Genomic DNA, 18,399 nt, shown 5'->3' with positions numbered 1-18,399 from the left:
GTGGTCACAGAACATCTTGGTTTTCATTTTGGTGCCGATGACGTGTCTCACAGCTCGCTGCTGCAGCACGTTATTGAGAAATTCTGCATTTTGCCTGTTTAATCTTTTAATCTGTGATGAACAGTGACTATCTAATGTTAGTCATGTTGAAATCATATTAACAACAAGAAGTTTTATTGCAATGGCGAACGGCAGTAGTTTTCCACTGTCTTAACTTTTAGCACTGCGGATCACCATTAGACCAAATAAAATGGGACTATTGACGGTGTGAAGACACGTGTGAGCCACCTCAGTTCAGTGAGGTATCCATCATGAACATGCAGCACCAACTAAATTGTGGGTGGAATTTTACTTTTCCATACCAGCTTACAGTCCCATCACATATAGTCACTACCACCCTAAGAACTGACCTTGTACTCTGGTCCAACACTATGCACGTCGTCTACTTCTTAGAATAGACAGTACCCTGATAGGATAATGTTAGTGAAGCGAATGAGAGGAAAAGGCTGCAGCATGCAGACATGGTATTTAAGGCAGAGCAACGTGGCTGGAAAGCAAAAGTTTGCACTGTGGAATTAATCTGCAGGGGTTTCATTGCAACATCCACCATCAGGATGCTCAGAGATCTGAGGATCCACAGACAAGCCCTGCATCAGACCATAAAAGAAACATCACAGACTGCAGAGCGCTGCAGCCAATGGCTCTGGATCAGGAGGAAATATCCCAACTGAGCCCCAAGATGCTAGAGACATGCACCCAGGTCTGAAGAACCTGTGCTGGGCCTGCTTTAGAAGAGGGGGTCTTGAGATTAAAAGGCTGAAAAACCTATGCTAAGGTATACAACTGATGATATGTCCCTAACATCCGCTGGTGGTCACTTACATCCGATAACTGGCAGTAGGCATTAATTAGTGTCGTAGAACATACATGGGATATTCTCCAAAAAGCGTTACATTTAAAAAGGCAAAGAGGTAGTGCTATCTGATCTACTGAGTGGGCCACATGGCTTTCATAGTACTGCCATACAATATCCAGTCAGAATTACCTTTAGCCTCAGTGTACCCTCATCTTGGCCTGTATCATTGATTTCAAAGCCAAAACATTTGATGACATTAGGGTGCACAACTGAAGTTATGTCCCTAACATCCGCTGGTGGCCACTAACACCTGCTAACATCTACTGGTAGTTGGTATCTGAAATTGTGCAGAACACCTTCAAACATACAAGGGATATTCAACATCTTGTCCTATAGTCTATAGTCTCTTTTTTGTTTTAAACACAAAATCATTGGCTTTTGCTAAAGGAAACACAAGGGCAGCAACACATCTTTGGTTTTAGAATTTTTATTGTAAATGTATTTTACGTAGTAGAACAAAAGCAAAAATATAACATTTTTTGAGCAACTACTTTTCTGTAGTGTTTACAGAACAAAGTTAAAAATGACTCATTACATGTTTCGTGACGCAACATTCTACACTGCTGTTTAGACCTGTTCAAATCATTCCAGGCAAGAAACCATTAGATGAAATGCTGATACATGGATTTAGCATGAAACCTGTCATGAGTCTTTTTAACGATGTGTCATGTAAACAATGGACAGAACTTAAGTTGCTACAATCTCTCACTATATATTTGAATTATCATGTTATATACACTTTCTTTACATATTTTTAAAAATCTTTCACAATCGCAGAAATCACTAGAAGAATATTTCTGTTCTCTTTTCAAATGCATATACAGTATTTACATACATTCATGGGCTCACATATGGCTCCCATTCAGAAAAGTGTTTCTTCTGATCGTATGGAAGGAATGCCTGCCAGAGTTAATCCACTTCCTCCATACAGCGTCAAGTGCTGCGTACCCAACACTCAAAAAGGTTATAGGTTTCAGCACATCAAATATTTCCAGGAACCTTTTTTTTCACATCCCTTCCTCAAACCATTTCAACACTGACTGATGCCAACTGATCCTGGTGGCACAGTGAAGCATCTCCGTGCAGCAGGCAGCAGTTTGTGTCCCTTCAGTCACGGGTTTGGTTTGATCCAGCTGAGATGCAGATACATATACATGTCATAACACAACAATAAGCACAACACTCACTGTTCCCTTACAGTACAAGACAAAGGCAAGAGATTTTATTTGCTCTTAGAACAATTTTCTGTTTTCTGTTAACCTTTGAGAAAATTGCGGCAATAAGTCACAGAAGGTAAGAGCGAAGGAGATCAATGAAGGGGATTCATACGTTTTTCATTTTTGGAAAGAAATCAGTGGACAGAAGTGTGGAGGGGCCTGATATTCGTTAGAGAACATTGCTTCAGTGGCAGTGATTCCCAGATTCCTCTCTGAGATATAGTAGGTGCAAAATATTCCACATGTTAAGATGAGTCTGTATCACTTTTGACAGAAGAGATAGCAAATTACTGTCTTTTTTTTAAATTAACAATTCATTCGTAAGATTTAGAAATCTGTTTCTAAATCCTGCATGTTTTGATACAGCCTTTCTCAGTCTAGTTTAACCAGTAGCTTTTGGTGGCTAATGTTGGCTAATGTGAGCATATGTGTTGTGTCTGATTATTTGTACAATTTACGTTGTCCTATTGTTATGACTTCTTAAGGCTCATTGGTGCTTCCTTTTACATATGAAAATAGATAACGTCCATTTCAAACAATGTAACCGTCACTGCCCACATGCATCCTTTTCATAAAATCCATTAGAGGGCAGCACTGAGTCAGTTGTTTCTGACAACAAAGGTGGCGATGGTGGCAGAGGAGGAAATAATCTACATCTACAGAGAGAGAAAAAGTCGGCTGGAGCGTTGCAGATAGCGGTTTTACATTTCTGACCAACTTGAAATGATGGATGAACCATAAAATCTGCGATAAAAATTCCACCATTATTGGGGACACTGCCCCTATGAATTTTTAAGTGGTACTGCATCCAAATTAGTGAGCTTTCAGAAAGCGTGCACCCAAAAGGACAAAATCAATGCAGAGTGCAGACAGAAGACTCTGTGCATAACCACATTTAACGCTGAGCATAAATAAGCCTTTAATTTTGGATTAATGCTTTTAATTTGTAGTGATGGGTTCATTTGTCATCTGATATTTTAATATCTTACAAATGGACAACAAGATAAATCCATTTAAATTGAATGGCTAAATGTTTTCTTTTAATTTGAAATGGTATTTTATTGAAATTTTTCTGTATTAAGAAGAGGGAGAAAAAGGAATTAGAATTGATTGATACTGACACCAGACCCCTATTTTATGTATTTTTAACAGCAGTGAATAAAGTGACATAAAGTAATAGGCTACAAGATATGACTTCACCTCACAGCACAAAACTAGAAAATAAAGGTCGTGATTTATCATGAGTTGAAAACAGAGGAGCAGACGTGCTTCTATAAATACTTGTTTTTAACGATGGCTTGGAATATTTTACATATAATCATGGGATGTAGCTGCAAACCCGCTCTGTTTGATCAAAAAAAGGCCATAAAAATGACAACTATTCTGATAAATGGTTGTTTTTAACTGAAAGAGACCCAAAAGAAGCATTGTTGTACATAAGTGAAGTCAGACCACAACACAACTACTCTAAATACTGAAAATACCCACTCACCAGTGCAAATTAGACACACGATAATGATCGTTGTTGGTGGGAGCAGTAATTCAACATGAGCTTTGTTCTTGTGTTTTAATGACTCTGTTGTTTTCCTGTAACGAGACTCAAAGGCAACAAAGACACAGAAAGAAAGTTGAAGGAATGTCGAGGCATCATTTACTCTGCCATCTATCGAGAAAGAAGCCGCCTTGTAGATCACAATACAATCGTATAGGGCTCTTATTGCTTTTGACGCATTAAAGTTCAAGCCAGACTTTTGACTAATATTCCTTTTAAACAACGGTTGGCTCCAGAAAAGGGACAAACTGAGGGGTTTAAATAGTAGCACACACCCCTGTCTCACAACCTTTACTGATATAAGGCTTTAGGCTCGAGCATCAGTAATAACACACACACCTCAGTGTCAAAATCCTCTGAATGGCAGTTTTTCTTCAAATTGGATTACCTACAGGATTCGAGTGAGACAAATAAATGTTGTAATATACAAGAAGCTTATTCCACCTGTGAGGGTGTTATGTCAAGTAACAGTTTTCTGCTTTAGTTTAGGTTTTACAGTCTTTTCCTCGCCACCCAATAAATTATCACAGTACCATGAATGTACGTCACACGCACATATTTGAACATAAACACACATGAGCTTTAAGAGTCCAGCACAGACTTCTTTAAAGGGCGTTTGGACTTTCACCCCCGCCTCTGTCTTTCCCCTCTCTTGCTCTCTCTCTCACACACACACACACATACCCCTACACACACACACGCCACCTGCCCCCTGCTTAGCGTCAGTCTTTTAGAGTGGGTCAGGGGGGTCAGTTTGCAGAGCGTCCTGTCCTACTGCTTCGTGGAAAGCGGTGGACTTTGAGGTGTTTCGACAGGTGATCGCTGCGGGCAAACTTCTTCTCGCACACGATGCACTGGTACGGTTTCACCCCAGAGTGGGAGCGGCGGTGTCGGGACAGCTCGTCGGACCTGGAGAACCTGTCAGGAAGAAACCCAGGGGCTTTAATTAATGACTTACTACTCAGTTCTTGTGGTTTATTGCATAATCTCATTAGTGGTGTAAATCAATGATATTTCACAAAGGAAAACACATTTTCCTTTTGAAATACTCCACATCTGAGCACTAATGAACCAATCTGTATCTTGGTGGTGTTTCCTATATGCAACAAACTTGAACCTGCAATCTAACATGAAAGCTATGTCAAGCTTTTTTATATGAGGGTAATCTGAGAGGTGTACATGTTTTGCCCTTTGTCTCTGTGAAGTTAAAGCGTCATCCTGTATTTAGTTTACACATAAGCATTGCAAATCCGAGCCCGGTCTATTCCTGGCCTGCTCTGCTCTGGGTCTCTATGGGCTATGTCCAGCTTGGATATCATGACAGTGAAGGGTTAAGTAGATGATAGTCCCCAGTGCCCGTTGTACGTGTGAGCGCGCGTGTCTTTGTGTATATCTCGGTAAAGCTGTTCAAATCAGATTAATCTCTATCACAGATAAATTTCCAGGTGCATTTCCAGTAGCAGCAGTGGCGGCGAAAGGCTGAAGGCATGAAGGTGATAATTCATTGAGATGTAAAGACGTCACTCACAGTTATGTCAAACCATTTCCACTCCAGACACGGATTATACAACTGGCCTGTTCATCATTTTAATGGCCTGGTAATAAAAAGAGGATAACTGACACGGCTTACACAGATAAGCTGTGGAATTTAAAAAGCTAAGAACATCAATACAAACACTCAGTCTTTCCCTCGGACTCATCTGTATAGTGAAGGCACGCGGCTGCTAAATGTGTGTTGTTATCACAAAAGTTCATAAAGGTACGCGCAGGAAAACTAACCAAAACATAACAGGGTTCACCACAAGATCCAAACAAGATGTAAGACTCAGAAACAAAAAGGCCAGACTCAAGTTCACACAAAAGTACAAAAAAAAGGTTCTGTTGACTGTAAAAACAGCTCACGACCCAGAGCCACCAGCTCATCTGTCTGACACGGTGCTACAGCTACAGCTCGAGCATGCGTGGCCGACTGCACTATGGATGGAATTGACAGGATGAGTACAACATCGCTCTTCGCTCAGAATCCACCAAAAACATTGAATGTCATTGCACGACATTTCATCATTCATCATTCCTAAACACACGACCAGAGCAACCAAAGAGCTTTTCAGCGCAAAGAGGCAGAATTCCTCATTACTGGCCATGTCGGTCATCTTATGTCAGACCAACTGGGCTGCGAGAGAAGAAGGAGGCTGCAGAGAAACCAGGGATGATACACTAACTGTGGGTCAGAAATCTAGTTTGATTTAATGCTCCTAAAGTTTGGGCACTGGGGGTTAAAAGGTTTGTATCTCCCACTCATGCCATATTATTTCCATATGTTTGTAAAGATTAGATACTTTAATGTTTGTAGTCATTTAATTCAAATTAAATGTGCTGATGCTCAGAGCATTGATCAATATGCAACTGTTCAAACACTTGGTGTGGACTATAGATTACTGCTGTTGACAGTGAGGGGATGCTTACACGTTCGTGAATATTTCAGAGGTGACATTTCATCTTCCGTTCACTTCCAACTTCTCAGAGCGAATAAAACAATCACTTCCTGTGGCGAGGCAAATCTCAGCTTGGCTCTACGTGGACTGAACTTTGACCTGCGATATTCACTTCACTTTTGCGTATTTTTGACCTGATGCTGTGCACTGCTGAGTAACAGATAGAAAAATGAAAAAAAAGAAAAAAGAAACATCTCTGCAGCGGAGTTATTGCTGCCTGCTGCACCCCCCCCCCAGCTGAATTTGCTGTTGTAACTGCATTTGAGCAGAGAACCCCCCGCTGCATTGTGCATGTGTGAAAGGAAAACTGTAGAGAATGTCTGGACCGCAGGACATGTCTGAAAACGGCTTCAGAGTCACTTTCCTCTGGCAGGAGGCTGTTAGCCATCAGGACCAAAGGCACCACAAAAACAGTTTTTTTCCCAACATGCCGCCGGCCTCATCAATAAGGCCTTGAACCTCCATCCATCCTTGCACTGCATAAATGTTAAAAACCCACATTTGACTGTGAAATTGTAACTCTCTTTTGCCCAGTAACGGGTAATTGCACATTACTAATATTGTTCATATTTTACAAAAAAATGTATATACTGGTTATATTTATTCATTTTGATAGTTATGCTCAGCACAAACACAGTACAGCACAGTACAACACAGTAGATGTCTTGTATTTGTAAACCTACTTGGCAATAAAACCTGGTTTACTGCAGTTTCAACACTTCTCTCAGTGACACCTTCTACTACAGGTGTCAAAAGCCTTGAGGCAGAAATACGTTTGCGTTGCCTTTTCTTCAAACCTAAATGAAGGGATTTGTAGAAACACCAGGAGGAATGGTATTATTATAATAGAAATCAGAGACCACATCAGTCTCTATATGTTGTTCTTTATGTGACTGCACATTTGTTCCTCAAGGTACCTACACCATAAAACTGTATCGGCTTCAAGCTGAGGCACGATACATGCCATGTACACAGCTGAGCCCAACTATAACATAATGTACTGGAGAGGATCTTTCAACAGGAATTTATTAAAATATGCAGCCTGGTTGTTCTTCCAATCCACATATTTCTGCAGAAGATCAAGCGCGTGTCAGTTCTCATTCACGGCCTCGCCATCAGTCTCCCCAAACTTGAGACAGCTAACCTCCTATGTCTCTATTCCTCCCGCTCCCCATCCAACTTCTGTGACTTCCCTCCGCTCTGTTCCAGGGAGGTCACTAAGTTCATAACTCCGAGGGTGGAGGGCACTTGTGTTGATCACTTGAGTGCGTGTGTTTTTCACATGAAGACTGTGGGTTTTTGCACTTTAAGTCCTCGGGCGGTTTGGCGCGGCTGCGGCACGACACATACTGGGTACTGTGGGAAGCACATACATAGGTTTTGTTCTAGCTTGTCCCTACAGTCTGTTCTGCAGCCAACAGAGCTCAGGGAAAACAGCCTGGAAGGTGTGTCGACATGGTTCGTTACACACCTGGAAAATTACAGTAAAAGAGATTTATTTATTTTGTTCCCTGTCAGCTCAAAGCTATTTGTGTCTCCTGTCACTGTGTTTATAAAGGACTCAGTTTCAACTGTGTGTGCATTCACAGAAAAATCCCATCAATGAATGACTGCACTAATCATGACATAAGTTTGCCTCATGTATGCAAAGCTATGTGCAAGCATAAATACATATTTGACTGGTTCCCCAATTTTCTTATTTAAACCAGAGGCGCCAGATTCTCTCTAGCTCCACAGAGGCTGTTGTCTTTATTCTTTAAATTTCATTGACCTCCCTGAAGAGAAGATTGTGATTTCCCTGATGGCTCAATAACAGTTTAAATATTGCAAACATAAATGGTTCCTTTCACTCTTTGCTTGCCTCTCTCTCTCTCTCTCTCTCTCTCTCTCAGTGTCAGAAGCTAAAGGTAAAGAAAACTGTGGCAGCTCTGTCAAAACTGTTTTGTTAAAATGAACATATCAGCTGACAAGTACAACAAGCCACTGCCCTGATGACAGACGTGGAGTGTTTTTACTGTAAACACACTGCATGCTTGTGTGTGTGTGTGTGTGTGTGTGTGTGTGTGTGTGTCTTCCTTAAGTGTTTACATGTGGCTTTGTGTATGTGTTTGTACATAATCCGACCATAACCAGAAAAAATACAGTTAGAGAGAAAGAAAATGATAAAAGCAGAAAAGGCTTTAAAGAAAAACCGTAAAAATTGTTTGGCGTAGAAAGAAATATAACTTGCACTGAGTTATGTGTTAAGTAGAAGTCCAGCCAATGAAAGACACTCCTCATGGCTTCAGAGGAGCCAACACATGCATCTAAGGTTACTGAGGGTGAGGGGTGCCTCAGCTCACCTCCATTTTCCAGCCCAGAGGGAGAGGAACAAGGAAAGGGCAACTTCATAATGCACTTTACTGCCGCTCTCATGTGAAGATTATAGAGGTGCAGCTTTGGGAGGACTGGGAGTATTATGTTTTAAGGCCAGCTGAAGAAATGCATGCTCCTCTGTGCCTGTAGTCCATAAAAGACTGATGCAATCAAGTGCAAGCATACATCATTAACAGCATCAAACAAATCTTTCTTCCTGAAATACTGGAACTACGCTTTTGTAATGACAGCAGGAATGCGGTGGGTGAGTGAAAGAACAGACAAATCTGAGTTATAGTTTCCCATAAATATAGTAAAGTAAAGATATAGAGGCCAAATAACGTATATTGGTAGTTGTTCATCTAGTTGTGGCTGATCTAAAGACAGCTCAATGAGGGAGCATGTGCACTGCAAGAGTCCTGCATGGCACAAACATGAACTTCTGTTGACTGCGACCGAAAGTAATGACTCATGCAAGCATGTGGTGAAAACACAGCAGCTGATGGAGATCGTGGTTTACGTAACTCGCAACTCTCAGTTGATATCTAATAATGGACAATACAACACAGCTACTGCTGCAGTGTGTATTGCATTTCATCATTCTGTATATTTTCATGGTTTAAGGAATTTTTATTAAGATTACTAAGATTAAATGGAACCACGTGTCATCTTAAATAGCACAAAAACACTGCATTAAAAATAATACTACAGGATTCCTGAAGATACAGAATATATGACAAGTGCAGCTCCGGTTCTAAATATGGTCACTTCAGACTTTTACCAATGAAAAGACTATGATTATTATACATTAGTCACAAATGTATCTTTTTTCTATTTACACTTTAAAAGACACAGATACAATCAGACACAGAGCTCCAAATGTGTTATCTGCAGTTTGCTGGAAGATGCAGCTTCCCATTCATTCATATTCATACTGTATACAGTGATTACAATACAATACAATTTGTGACTACAAGAGTTTGAGGATGCCCAGTAAAAATGTTTCTAAGATGCAATGAGCCCATTCAAATTATATGAGGGTTCAGACCGGTCACATGTCCATGCAGTCAGGAGTCAGTTAGCTTAGCTTAGCATAAAGACACAATGTGAAAACAGCTAGCCTGGCTCTATCCAAAGTTTAAAAATCTACCCACCACCACCACCTCTAAACTTCCCTAAAAAAAACATCAAATCTAATTAGCTGGAGCAGTGCAAATACAAAAAAAGTAAAGAAAGTTGTGTTTCTTTTACATTGAGTTATGTTCTTTAACACCTCCTGGGCAATGAGCACCGGAGCGCAATGACTTTCCAGTGACTACCCTTTAATACACTCTCTTGCACCAAATCTGGTGAAAACATCAATGCCACTCACATGCCAGATTCGGTGCAAGAGAGTGTATTAAAGTATTTCCCAACATGTGGATCTATTCCTTAAAGTTCAATGCAAGCTGGCCTGCATTTGCACAGGCCAATGAAGGGAGAAGTGCATGCTACAAATGCATTTAGCCAATTATCTAAAAGTTGTTGGCAGCAAGTCAGCCTAAACCTACATTAGAATTTAATGTATAAGACATTTTAAATGTTGTCTTCTTTTCCAGAAGAAGTTATGTAATGTGCCTTCAAATACATATGACCTGGCAAAATTAATATTATGAAAAAATATCCTGTCAGAGCTGGAGATTTTCAAACGTCTGCAGGTGCAGCACAGGGTGTAGTCTACACTATGCACTATAATAGTGTACGGTGTTTGCAGGAAGTACCCTGATAACTGACCTACCTGACCACTACCACCTGATCTTAACATGTGTCTAACTTAACCTTAAATTCAATCCTTACCATGATTAAACCTTGACCGCTTGCTTAATCCTCCCTCTGTGTGGACAAACACACACACACACACACACACACACACACACACACACACACACACACACACACACACACTATAGCTCCCTTGGGCAATACCTGCATGCATAGAGGTCTAATCCATTGACCAACATGATAAAAGTTGTCATCTTGGATAGAGCAGTTTAACCGCAATTCTTTTACTTGGATGAAGTTAAATATTAAAGAAGACAAAAAGCTACTTGCGTTGGTTTATGGGCAGAGTCTTTAAAAATGTGTCACGGAACAAAAATAAAATTCTGGGGGCTCTGAAGTGAAAACTTATAACTGGATTCTGCACTAATCCAGTGTATCTCTAGTGTGGCTGCAGTGGCTGCAGACAGTGAGCAAACAAGTGGAATAACTAACAGGGTACAAAGTCTGAATGCAACTTCAAAAGGGGCTCTATCTAATCTACAACTTTACCATGGTACGAAAACACAAAGATAATGGGACACACAGCCGGTGTGTATGAAAGAACAAGTTTTAACAATCTCAGCTAGACTTGAATGTAACTTCCCTGAAGATGAGCTGTTACCTTTCATCCATTAATTAAACTAAAGGCCTTGTGAATCCTTTATTGTATATACCCTCATGAATCCTTTCTACTCTTCTGCTAAAGAATAATATCCCAGTTCTTCAAAACAAACTGGTGCCAATCAAAGTTACTCACTGTGAATGCAATTAAAGACTTGGAACCAGTTTCCTTTTCTGTAATAAGGATGAAAACCTTGCGGAATGTTTTAGCCTTAATAAAAATGACCACTAGTGACTAGTGTCAGTGCAAGATCTTAAATAGAGCACCAGGATATTATTAGCTGTAATAATCCATCACAATAAAAAGCATGGTTCTTTATATGACAAATGAATGTGCAGCACTCGTTATGACTTTAAAGTCCACACACATCAGGGGCATTCAATTATCTCAAGCTGTTTTCAAGTGTCTGTAAGTGTGTCCACAGCGGAAGTTGATAACCGTGGTTACTCTCTCTGTAACCTCTGAAGTTCAGATAAACATATAGAAGAGTTCCCACTGTAAGTGCATCGAATATAGTCTCCCCAAATCCTTTCATCTCCATCCACTCATCCAAACTTTGACCAGAAATACGTCACAATTTGCGCAACTCTGAGTAAAGGAAGAATGGTGTGATATACTCTTGTTTATTTTCGACTCATTAGTTTCATTTGATCTAAAATAAAGACACTTTCTCACCTCCATCCACAGCCAGGCCACGTGCAGGCGAAGGGCTTCTCCCCTGTGTGCCTCCTCAGGTGAGCTTTCAGATGGCTGCTTTTGGTGTACATCTTGTTACAGCCGGGGAAAGAACACTTGTGCATTTTAATTAGGTCTGCGACGGCACTCTTCTGGTACCTCTGACCTCCAACATGGACCCCTGCAGACGAGCCCCCCAACCCACCTTCCCCAAGGTCATTGGGTTTAGCTGCAATGGGCACTGGTGCAATCCGGACAAATTTGGATGAGGTAGCGCTCCCGTTTTTACTTGAGCTACTCATGTTTGCTGGGGAAAGCAGCTGAGGCACCAAAGCAAAGGTCTGTCCTTGGATGTTCACCAGGAGCTGGGCAATTTTGATATCCGATGGGGCCTGAGTTGCCTGGGACTGGGTTTTCTGTGTTTGGGTTTGCTGGGTGACGGCATCTGATATGGCACTGGGGTTGGGTTCTTGTTTGATCTGTATGGGCTGGATTTGTAGGATGACAGGCACACTGGAGGCACTGGTATCTTCTGATGAGGAGGGCAATGATTCATGGTCCTCCTGTTTGATCCCATCAACTTGACTACAAGAATATGTAGAACTATTTATGCAGGTAGCATCCACTGTTGATGGTGAGCTGTCCATGTCAGACGCACATGATGAATGTTTGGTCTTTGTGTCCACAGGAACAGTCTGATCTGAGTTCTGAAACATTGATAGAATTTCTCCTGCTAATGTCCTTGAACCTTTCGCCTCAGTGTCCTCTATTGTTGGTGACATTGCCTCACTCCCCTCCTCTTCTTTCTCCATTGCCACCACCATGTTTTCCTCGAGGAACTCCTCAATCTCTTCAAGGGTGGGCTGAAAAAGGAGCGCCGCAGGATCCTGCAGCTCATCAAGGAAGACGGGGAACTGGTAACAATCCTCCTTGGCCTGCTGCTGGAGGAGACTCAGCCGCTGCTCCCTCTTGGACTCCCAGGCCAGGCCCATGGGCAAAAGGGGGGCAGTGAGAGATGAGGAGGAAGAGAAAGGTGGAGAGGACACGTATAGGGAGGAAGAAAGAGAGGAAGTGAGAGAGCTGCTGCTGCTGCTGGTATTTGGACTTAATGAGGTGCTAAGGGAGTTCTGTGAGAGCAGGAGGTCCAGCAGGCTGTCCTGACTCTCTCCTCCAGATGAAGAGCTACAGCTCCCACTGCTCCTGCTGCTCCTGCTTTCGTAGCTGGAGCCGAAAACGTGCCGAAAGGCTGGCGATGAGGACTCTGGGCTGGAGCAGAGGGAGGAACGAGGGCTGGAGGAGTCACTGAGGTCATCCTCGGAGAGACGAGGCGAGGTGGAGACCATCAACCCTTGGTAAGGATGGTGGTGGTGATGGTAAATGCATGCATCAGTTACCATGATGCCCGGGGCCACGCCACCATTGGCGTGGCGACAGAGGCAGTTGTAGTCAGACCCCAAGGAGCCAGTATAATACAGGAAGGTCTCCTCACCAAGCGGCAAGTGATCCACCATTCCTGTTCGGATGGGTGGCAGCTGACTCTGGTCTGCTCTGAAGATCAAGCTGTTCTGCTGGAGATCCACTGAATGTTGATGAGAATGTCTTTCTTTTTCCTGCAAAATAAATATTATTGTGTTTATCATTTATTACAATGAAAGAAACTATCTTTAACTGCATGGCATGAAAAACGACAAGATTTTTGATTGCATTTAAAGAAATGAAAAAGTCATCTGGTGGCACCTACTGACTGACTGTGATTACATTTATTTATAAAAGTGACTTTTGATTTAATGACAACACGGCGACACTGGCAGGCTGTCTTAAACTGTGAGATTGATGTTTCTCTAGTCTCTCATGTTTTTATAAAAGTACGGCTCCCAGCAGACTGAGAGCAAACTTTTATTATTTGGTGTCTTTGCACTACCTGCTGCTTTTGCAAAAGATTTGCAGCTGATGGCACTTCAAAAGGAAAGTCCACCACGTGTGAAGGAATTTGAAGACTGTGTGTGTGTGTGCGTGTGTGTGGACGGTGCAGCTGCTGGATCAGTCTTCAAGCTGACTATGTGGAATCAGGGCTTCCCATTTCTCCCCACTGAAGCCACATGTTTCATGCTGTCATTTAATACGGTCTTCCTATTAATTTCCCACCTCTAGTCCATATATCAGCTTCATCTGAATGAACTATGAAATTACTTGCAATGGTACATAACTCACATGCAGTACATAGGTTAGAATAAAGATGCATCCTTAAAACTCCCTGCAGAGCATCAAGAGGCACAGTTATCACACAAAGGGTTCAGTCAGTCAGTCAGTGGAAGATCAGCAGATTTCAGTGGGATGATGACTGAAGGATTTAGTGTCTATTTTTATCCATCTAACAATGCAGAATGTCCGCACTGACCTGGATTAAAAATTATGCTATAATCAAATGGCCTTAAACACAGTGAACATTAAACATTACATGAAAATCTCTTTAAAAACCTTAAAAAGGCCACATGTGTTTTGCAAGAAAGATATGACTGAATGGATAAAAACAAAGAGTGTGCGCCCTCTTGTGTAAACTTAGGAAGCAGCTCTTTTCGAAGTGTGGTCAGGGGGCCTGACAAGGGCTCTATGTGGTTTCATGAATATTTGTTTAGTAACTTCTTCAATAATTAATCAATTGTTTGTTTAGTTAAATATATAATCAATAACTTTAAATGTTCATTAAATGTCATATGCTGCTGTTACATACATACTGTGAATACTGATCTGACGCCAAAAATCTGACTTAGATATGGTTTCTAATGTGATAACATCACATGACATGGAACGTCTGGTATCAGCTGCTGCTGGATTCCTGATGAGAGGAAAATAGTTCGTGTATACTTTGGCTTGACCAGGTGTTAAGTCATTTGCCCTAAAGTAACCCTGGAACACCAGGAAAGCTCTGACAGCAGTGAGATGCGCTCCTGCTCTTCACCGCGCTGCGATAACCAATTACACACGGCGAGCTGTGACATCTGGTCAAATCCCAAAGAATGCAAATGACAAGTATCAGTATAAGTTTGAAATGATGTGGATATGAAGTTAGCGCTGCCGCATATATGATCTGTTCCTTTTTTACAGAGGGACTCAGCGTCATTTTTGAAGCTCGCCGTGCTGTGCCATGCGTCTCCACTGTGCTTCACAATAACAGACAGAAAACACTCACTCAGGCTACTGTTCAATCACACCAGCGTCCCTGCTTCATCTGCTCTTACCTGTGCATATGAGGAATCCAAAATCCCGCTCCTCTGCGCACAGAGCTCCTCTCTGGAAAGTAGCTGTCAGTGCGTAACAGTGCGTAATGGCTATATCACCCCGCGACACGGTCTCTGCATAACTCTATGTCTCCAAACACACACACGCTCTCTCTCCTTCTCTTACTCTACCACACACGCACACTATCACTCTCCCTCTCTCCAGAGGACTGGTGGTTCGCTTAAACGTCACATGATCGGAGCTGGGTACATTAAACCAGTCAAATTAGGGGGTCGGCTCATGAAGGCTCGCCTGCTCGGCACGCCGCCATTGGCTCTCGGTAAAAGGAGGCCGGCCTCAGGGTCTGGCGTCGATGGAAAGAAGGAGAGAGTGTGCGTGTGTTTTTGTGAAAGAAGGAGGTGGGATGTGTACTACTGAGACCTGATCATAAAGCCACCTTCATATCCCTATAATAACAACAGCTGACGTGAGGACTGAGCTGACACTCATAACATTAATATTTTACAACTTGAATAATAATGAAAACTCACAGCAGGGCTTATAGTTTTATTCACTCATGTAATATTGATCTTTGTAGGAATGAGTAGTGTCCTTTGAATATTACTTCAGAAATCAACTTTATTTAATACATACCAGTGCAGTGCCTGTTATAAACCAGTTTGTTTGGAATGTTCGGTTTTCTAGTCCCGTGTTAAAGCTCTGGAGCTACTTCAGAATTATTCCTTTTCATTAGTGAGTCAAACACTTCTACAATATACTGTTACTTTTTATTGTTTGTGTGCTGGAGTGAAGGTAGGAAACTTTTGTTCATGCTACCTGGTTTATCTGCGATGAAGAATTTATGTTTTTCATTAAATGAAACTGAATTTGCTTTATTACCCTCACGTATGGGGTTGATATTTAGGTTTGAAAGATTTTCTGAACTGGTGTTATTTTTTGATATGCTTGATATGAAGCATTACTGCAATAAAACTGTCACAATGCTTTTACTTGAATGTTGTTGCCATGACAGAAACCACCAATTGAGCTTTATGTGTCTTTGTCAGTCTGAAATGGTGAAATAAAAACAAACTAATCATCAAAATCATCGGTCAGGGATTTTGACCCTCGGTTTGACCCAGTGGCCGACCCCTGCTGTACTTAATCAGATGACGTAGAAGAGGACGTGTTGAACTTGAAGACATGTTCACTGAAGGCAAACTGCCCCATACCCACTGACTGCTACAGAGAGCTGGTTGTGTATCAATATTGAACGCATCATGTGTTTACATCGCACCAAAATTTACACTGGCATTTTACAATTGACAAGCCAAATGTGGAGCCGATAAGATGAATGATTGGCGAGATATGTGTTGCACACAGACAGACAGACAGACAGACAGAAAGACGTTTGTAGAATTAGTAGGTAGATGTTCTTCATATGGTCTCTTTACATTATGGTATTCAAGCAGAAATCTAAATGGATGATATTCCTGACACAAACAGAAGAACACAAACATCACCTTTTTGCTTCGTGAAAGACTCTCTGATACCATGCGAGCACACTGAGCTTATTGCCTGTTACAGATAACCAGGGCTTAATGAGTGGCTGAGTGACCAAGTGGCTGAGTGATGCCATTCACTAGGTAAGTGAGTGTGTTTACATGCTGCTTAATAACATCAGCAATAGAAGTTTTGCTTTCACTCCAGCTGAGCAGCCCTCGTATAAACACCTCAGCCTGATTTGATTTGCCTGCGTATAGGTCAGATTACCTCTCAGTGTGCTTGGATAAGCGACGCACCGTCAGCTTGCTTGTAAACATCAGTGTTTCAGTGTGTACTTGTGTACAGCACAGATACAGTGTCTATTATATTGGGTGGGTACAGAATGTTGCACTGAGGATCGGTGTTTTGTATGACAGGCTACTGCTTCTGTCACTGCTGCTGTACTGTGCTACTATTACCAGTACTACTGTTAGTACTGATGCCACTGGTTTTACTCCTGCTGATACTGATACTCTCACTTTGTACTATACCAATATTCCTCTTGTTACTGCTACTACTGTACTACTGTAATTGTACTTAAGTGTTAGCAGGGATAGCTGTAGCAGTAATAGTTGTAGTTGCAGTGTTCATGGTACTTGTAGTTGCATAGTTGTAGGAATAGTTGCAGTTTAAGTGTCATATTGAAACAGTATTAGCAGTATTTGTAGTTGCCCTATAGTAGTAGTTTGCGAGGTGTAGAAGTAATAATTGCAATTGTAGTTTTTGTGGTACTAGTTATATTACATTACATTTACTGATTTGAGACACTATGCAACTACCAGGCTTACTGTACTGCTAATACTACCGTTACATGGTACATGCTGTAACCATGACAAATACTGTTATTGCTGTTTCAGTGTGACACTATACTCTGCTCCTGTTGCTCTCACTCTTAGTACAGTACAACAGCCACAAGTACCATGAATACTACAATTACAAATATTACTCCTATAACTATATGTCTGCCACTGTTATTAAGATCACTGTTTCGCTATGGCTGTTCTGCTACTGTTAAAGTCCCCAGCATCAAGCCTATTAGCAGTAATAGTTGTACTTGAATTGTCATATTAAAACATCAATAGCAGTATATGCAGTTCTCTAGTAGTAATAGCAGGCATACTTTGGCAAAAAATAGCTGTAATTGTATTATTTGTACTATTTGTTATAGTACATTTCATGTGTTGGTTTGACAGACATTTTTGCAACCACTAGGCTTACTATACTGCTGATACTACTACTGCTAAGTGCTACTGCTGCTACAACTACTCCGCTACTGTCTGTATTAGCATAGTACAACTGGTGCTACAACAAGTACAATTAATACTACAACTACAAAAATTATTACTGCTACAACTATGCCTCCTACTAGGGCAACTGCTGCCCTACTACTATTTCTTAAAACTATTTCTATTTCTTCTCTGGCTATATACTGCCGCTGTTAACGTTACCACCATCACAACACTGCTTACTATAAATGAAGGAATCTCTGTCACTTTGACTGTATTTAGATTTTCTCAACAACCGCTCATTCAATCAACTTCAAACTTGAGGCGTCTATTTCTGAAGTCTCAAGTTGAAGGTTTTTGGATGAGTAATCAATTACTGTGAGGCGGAGCTGCAAGATCGACATTCAAGTAATGCCACTACTGACCATCTCTTGTTTCTCGCTTCAATTAGCAATAAAGAAAACTTGAACATATATACATCAGTGTGATAACAACTGATGCACTGTAACAATGGTTACAATGACAGTAACCATCTTTGGGAACATTTATTTTTTTTGTTTGCTTCACGTCCTGCTTGTTAACATGGAGGGGGCAGGATTTATAACGTTACTGAAGCCAACCAACAGGGGGAGATCAAGATATTTAGGCTTCACTTTGGTAACTGCCATGTCGACCGCCTTTGGTCTAAATGATGAATTTGTGATGGTTCAATTCCATTTAGGTTCTTCAGTCTCAGGGTCATGGTATTGCTGGCTCACTTTCACACAGCCATGAATA

General features: G+C 41.3%; 1 protein-coding gene across 1 annotated transcript; it reads right to left on the bottom strand.

The window, feature by feature from the left end:
• Window positions 1–1,327: 1,327 nt before the first annotated feature.
• Window positions 1,328–15,098, bottom strand: LOC109630506 (Krueppel-like factor 15). The gene is made up of 3 exons (XM_020088739.2): window positions 14,872–15,098; window positions 11,633–13,242; window positions 1,328–4,603 (listed from the first exon to the last, which is right to left on the bottom strand). The coding sequence occupies exons 2-3, from the start codon at window positions 13,141–13,143 to the stop codon at window positions 4,435–4,437; spliced, it is 1,680 nt and encodes a 559-aa protein (XP_019944298.2). The 5' UTR covers window positions 13,144–13,242; window positions 14,872–15,098; the 3' UTR covers window positions 1,328–4,434.
• Window positions 15,099–18,399: the final 3,301 nt, after the last annotated feature.

Source organism: Paralichthys olivaceus, chromosome 6 (assembly GCF_024713975.1).
Source record: "Paralichthys olivaceus isolate ysfri-2021 chromosome 6, ASM2471397v2, whole genome shotgun sequence".
Taxonomy (NCBI): Eukaryota; Metazoa; Chordata; class Actinopteri; order Pleuronectiformes; family Paralichthyidae; genus Paralichthys; species Paralichthys olivaceus.
Note: the sequence above shows the minus strand (reverse complement) of the source record. Positions and strands in the feature narration are given on the sequence as shown.

Excerpts from the sequence above, each read along its gene's own strand:
- LOC109630506 (XM_020088739.2), bottom strand. The coding sequence starts at position 13,143 with ATGGTGGATCACTTGCCGCTTGGTGAGGAGACCTTCCTGTATTATACT. Across the intron at positions 4,604-11,632 it reads TGGCCTGGCTGTGGATGGAG|GTTCTCCAGGTCCGACGAGC; the intron begins GTGAGAAAGTGT and ends TCTTCCTGACAG.